Raw genomic sequence first — 6,000 nt, forward strand, 5'->3', positions numbered from 1 at the left:
TGGCTTCGAAGTCCTCGAAATTGGGCAGAAAAGGAATGAAAATCAATCTTTCTGCTGTCTTTGCTCGAAAAACTTGAGGATTACCTGCGGTCAGTGTGGTGAGAAAGCCGGATATTCTTGTTCATAACGGCTTCCGCCTAACCGTACACAATGTTGAATTGCCCACGATGAATTTCATCCAAATTTTCCAGATAATCTGTCAGATTGCAGGCTGACATTCCCATAGACCTGACCTCCAAAATTTGGTCCTTTACGATGCTTTGAAGTGGTGAAACGACAATTAGGCTGGCGAAGCCTGTTCCACCATCGCGTTTTCTTTTTACCTCCATCAACAGAACTAACAACTGGAAGATTAAACTTTTGCCGAATCTGGTCGGCAACACCGCCATTACATCTTTGCCTTCGAAAAGATGGCGCAATGCTTGCCTCTGTTCGCATTTCAAAGAAAAGTTTTGACCTCTGCTCTGCAAATTGGTCAAAACTTCCTGCAGACAGGACTCGAAAACCTCATCCGCAGACATGCACGTGCTCCAGTGTTTCATACACGAGTCAAATTTGCGATGACAGACAAAATACAAGACTCACATTTCCGATGACAGACAGATTTTTTCGCAAAGCGACTAATTAATCCCTCGAGACGTTGAGAGCCAATCAAAATTTACCGGTTATTCCCTCGTGGCCATTCCAGCCAATGAGATATTTTTCGTTTTCTCAGAGAACGAAAAAAAAACGGATTTCGGGGGGTTTCCGGGCAGGCGTCTCCTCGATTTTTTCCTTGCGCGGCCTTCTCGCGATCGCGCACTCTTTTACGCGCGCTAAAAAACTACACAGACGCCTCCTACGCAGGCTAAGTTGTCATCTTGAATGTTAGTAGAGTGGTCATCTTGAATGATTGAGAGAATTATCAGTTTAAGGGTTGAAGATTTCATTTTCCAGCGACTTAAACTTCTTAAGCAACTCGCCATAAGCATCCGTCGGGATCATGCCAGTTTGATTTTTCCATTGCTCCTTTTCATTTTCACTTCTGATTTTTTGTTTGGAGGCTTTATCCCTGGTGTAGTCTCCGAGCGTGTGCTGGAGATACAAGCCGCGGAGCTTGTAGAAGGTGGGGGCAGGGATCTGCGCCATTAAGTTACTCCTTGGAAGGCCAGTGGACTGTATGGCTTCCGAGAACAACTTGAATTTTCGCCTGCCGGGAGTGTCCGCTGGGGCAGAGAATCCCGGGGGCGGGAGTACCGTTGTTGTGTTTGGCTCAGTGACGGCCGAGGTCGAATCTTGGGGCGTAGCATTCACAGCTTTTTTGGCTGGTTCAGCCTCAGCCTCCTTGTCGCTGCTGCTAAGGGGACGATCACGCTTCTTGCTGTTTGTAGTCTGCATCTCGGCGTCTTGGGTTCCCAGGGAAATGACCGGGGATGTTGTGGGCTGTGTGAACAGCTCCTGTGTCCCGGACTGAGAGTCCTGCTCGGCCACAGACGGAGGTTCTTCGGCTCTCGGTCGGGCACCATGGTTGGCTGGTTTTAGGGTTTTTTTTTTCGTCGCTTTGGGCAGTTTTTAACCACATGGTCCGTGGCGTGACATTTCAGAAACTTGGCTGGCTGGCCCGAATATTTGAAGCCGATCTTGATGCCCTGGACGACCACGCGCTTTAGGATCGGTTGAGACAATTTGGTGTATTCTACTACGCGGATTCCATGCTCGATGTGCGTTAAGTCGGAGATTTCGAGATTTGAGGTTGCCGTACTTGGCTAGTAGGTTGAGGAGATCTTCGTCAGGGTACTCAACCGAGACGAAGACCGACAGGTGTATGGATTTACTGTTAAGCAAACGCAGCGGTTTGCGTACATTTTCGTAATCAAAGCCCGATTGGGCAAGTTTGAGCGCCAATCAGGCGTTTTAAGGGTTATGTCAAAGCATTTCCATCAAAACTGGGGGATAATGCCGCAGATTTCTTCGGCAAAATCCGGTTAAGATTTTGCCACTTGAATTGAATCGATATCCATAGTTTCATCGACGATCAGTCGAACAGACCAAGAGTTAACAAGCGTAAAAGTAGGATAGAACAAAATGACAGTTCCACAAGAATGTGAAGTGCCAAGCGACACAACCAACAAAAAACCATAAGAAGAAAACCAGGAATGGCACGAGAGGCACGAGAAGATGTTCATAATCTAAGCCGTCCGCGGCCAGTTTTGCAGCTGATTCGCTATCAGCTAGGGTAATATCAAAAAATTTCCCGCCATGGACGGGAACAATTCCTTTAATTACATCTTTGTAGTCAAAAAGAGACTGGGTGATTTTTCAATGCATCTATTTCTCCTAAGTTATCATCGACGGTAAGCTGAACTGTTCGGCGGTGCACAAAGTGGCCACGTGGCTTGCTTAACACCATCCCTAACTGTACAAAAACTAGGATGACACCACCTTGCGGAAAAATTAGGCGATGTCATCAGAAAGAAATCTACTTTCAACCTTATTCTAACATTTTAAAATATATTTAACGAGAGCCCTTGAGGTTTCATTACCATTGTGAAAAGTGGCTTTGTTTCTAAAAGTCCATATGGCATAGAGAATAGTCTTAATTAAAAACTGTACAATTTGGTTACTTCCAGAGGGTTCAAAGAAGAAAACTGTCTTGACATTGGCTACAAAAGGTGTACCTCCGAGGGCGGAGAGGGTTGGACCAAAGAAGGTCCAAACCTCCCGCGCCCTTTTACAGTTCAGAAAACAGTGATCAATAGTCTCCTTTCTTCTACAAATCGCACAGGCGTCGCTGTCTATATAGCCCCATGAACGTAGAGAGTCCCGAACTTTGACACCCCTCAGGGTAATGAGCCATGCAAGGTCATTCTTATAACTTTCTGTAATCTTATCTCTCACCATAAGCCAATGGCCTGGGAGATTGAAAACCGGACCGACATAGTTCTTCCATCTAAGAGGTAGGAGTGGCCCTGTCACTGTTTCCTGAAGCATATATCTGTAACAATTCTTAGATGTATACTTAAAACTAGTCTTGTTACTTAATTTATTTTCAAGGTTCGATATCTTATCTAGACAATGCTGGTAAAATCTGGTAGATTTTATCAGTTATCACGTAGATTTTATACAGTTATCACGTAAATAAGACCACTCTGGTCTAAACTTAGCTATCTGCGAACCTATAAAACACTTAAGTAGATAAAAGGTTTTATTCGCTGGTCTCGCAATGGTTTCAATAACATATGAAATCTTAAGAGCGTCACACTTAGCGGAGAAATCTACAACACCAAGTCCCCCCTGCTTAAGAGGGGCGGACAAGGTTTGTCTACTTACAGTTTCAATCTTAGAGTTCCAGATAAAGAAATAAACTTGTTTCTTAAACCGCGATAATACTCAATCGGGAACACAAATGATTCTTGCAAGATACCAAAATTTGCTCGCACCAAAAACGTTAACTATAAGAGCTTTCCCCAGTAGGGACAGGGACCTTGATTTCCATAAATTGAGACTTTTTTCCAGTTTAGATAGATGTGGAAGCCAATTATCCTGTTCCACATCACTGACCCCATTACTAAACCAAATCCCTGTTACTTTCATCTTTGTGACCCAATTGAGAGGCCCAGGGGCTTATCTGTGCGTGTTCGCCACGCTCCCAGCCACATGGCCTCTGTTTTGGCTACGTTTAACTTAGCACCAGTACCTGATTCATATTTTCGGATAATTCTCAATAGATTCATAAGGGAGAAAAAATCTTTTACGAAACAGGTTGAATCATCAGCATACTGTCTGATTTTAAAGTGGTTTCCTTGGGCACCGGGGATAAGGAAACTGTAGCAGGGGTACGTTCACTACGTATGTTGCACGCTAACACTTCAGCGCACAAGACATATAGAAGAGGTGACAGGGGATCTCCCTGCCTCACCCCCCTTTCCAACGGGATCTGCTCGGTTAAAAAAACATTTACTAAAACTCTCATGTTTGCGTTACAACAGAGGGTATCTAACCAACGTTGAAAATTTGGGCCACACCCAAATCGTTTTAAGACATTCCCCAAAAAAGTTCTATCCACTCTATCAAAAGCTTTTTCTTCATCTAAGTTGATAAGAATGCCAGTTTCCCCGGTAAGGTCAATATAGTCTAGCGTGTCACGCAATACGGCCAAATTATCAAAAATGGTTCTTCCCTTAACCGAACATGTCTGATCTTCTTGAATAATGGAAGGTAATACTTTCAATAACCTATTAGTCAAGGCTTTTGAACAGATTTTGTAATCAACATTGAGCAAAGAAATTGGCCTCCAATTTTTTAAACTTTTTGGATCATCTTTTTTGTACAGCAATCTTGTCACGCTACCCTGCATGGATTGGCTAAAATAGCCTTTTTCAAGGCTAGAATTAAACACACTAACAAGTTGAAAATGAACGATTTATTCCATAAAACGTAAAACGCAACATGTTCCACAATATTCATCTGCTCTTCGTCGAGCACACGTTTTCAACAACATATCATAAACTCATAACTAGGACTTAGTCCCCACGCGGTAAATACAAAATGCGCCTTGCACAAAATTAACATAACATTTCAGTTCGGAACATCCTCCCGCCCGATGCAGGGAGTGCATCAATACATGTAACTGTCAGCAAAGTTCAATAAAGTTCAACTCAAATGTTCAACAAGGTCTCATAAAGTTCAATTAAGTTCAGCAGCCAAGTCAGCATCACAGGTTTCAAACAGGTGTAACCGCTGCACTGGACGACGGGTAAGACTTCAAGATGAGGTACGCAGGGTAACGGACCGGATAAGACCATTGCGGCCTGTGTGGGTGTCTTCCACTCGTGCACGTGACCACTGACCCCGAGCTACACGATCCTCACTCACTAGGACCAAGTCACCTTTGCGGATTTCACGACCAATCTTATACCACTTCTTGAGAGGTGTGAGGGATTTCAGATAATCGGCATGCCAACGCTTCCAAAATCCATTTACAAGCTTCCGATGATACTGAAAACGTTTTGTGAGGGCTCTTGACGTCTGTTCTGAAACATGAGTGTCTTTAGTCGGACACGCTTGAAGATTTCTGCCAATCAGAACTTGTGCAGGGGTAATCACACTGTAGTCATCAGGGTCTGCACCAAGGTAAGTAAGAGGACGACTGTTCAGCTGTGCTTCAATTTCAGTTAAAATAGTAGTTAACTGCTCAGCATCTAACATTGCTTTGGCAAATAGTTTCTTCAGTGGTGTTTTGACACTCTTTGCAAGCCTCTCATAAAACCCACCCCACCATGGGGCTTTTTCCACAATGAACTTCCATTGAATCTTCTTTTCAGTCAAAGCAGTTTGGGTCTGGTTTGATTCCAATACTCTCCAACATCGCTGTAGCTCCTTGTTAGCAGCCTTGAAAGTTTTTGCATAATCTGACCAAATAATGCTGCACATTCCTCTTCTATGAATCATGCGGCTCAGAGCAAGGAGAAATCGCTCAGTTGTCATATCAGATACCAACTCCAAGTGTACTGCACGGGTAACTGCACATGTAAATAAACAGATATAGACCCGCCGCATACAAAGGACCAGCAAAGTCTAAACCCACGTTAGTGAACGGTGGTGCAGGCTGAATTCTGTCTTCGGGAAGTGGTGCCATCCGCTGACCAAAGGGCTTTGTTTGGTAGTGGCGACAATTAACACAGTTCCTTAGTGTCTGACGGACAGTCGATCGTCCCTTGATCAACCAAAATCTCTGCAGCAAAACTGACAAAGTGTGTTCAACTCCAGCATGGAGTTCACGGCGGTGAAAATCATCAATCAACAACCTAACAACAGGATGATTAGAAGGCAAGATAATAGGATGTTTCTCCTCTTCTGGTAACAGTGACTTATGAATTCTTCCTCCAACACGAAGAAAATGACTAGTCGGGCACATAAATGGGTTTAAATTGGCCAGGTTGCTGTCCTTCACTGGACCATGCTGTTTACTTGACGCAATTTCTTCAGGAAAACTTTCTTCTTGTACATGAGATATCAACC

The 6,000-nt window shown here is 43.9% G+C and overlaps 1 protein-coding gene across 1 annotated transcript in view; it reads right to left on the reverse strand.

Annotated features, from left to right (window-relative positions):
- LOC144646360 (uncharacterized) overlaps positions 1-5,466 on the reverse strand; it is a 152,917-nt gene extending 147,451 nt beyond the window's left edge. Inside the window, exon 1 of the mRNA XM_078505952.1 lies at positions 4,379-5,466. Within this exon, the coding sequence (XP_078362078.1) occupies positions 4,744-5,466 (723 nt within the window). The 3' untranslated portion in view covers positions 4,379-4,743. The remainder of the gene's footprint in view (positions 1-4,378) is intronic.
- Positions 5,467-6,000: the final 534 nt, after the last annotated feature.

The sequence above is a fragment of the Oculina patagonica genome, chromosome 1 (genome assembly GCF_052425735.1).
Source record: "Oculina patagonica isolate OP01 chromosome 1, crgOcupat, whole genome shotgun sequence".
Classification (NCBI taxonomy): domain Eukaryota; kingdom Metazoa; phylum Cnidaria; class Anthozoa; order Scleractinia; family Oculinidae; genus Oculina; species Oculina patagonica.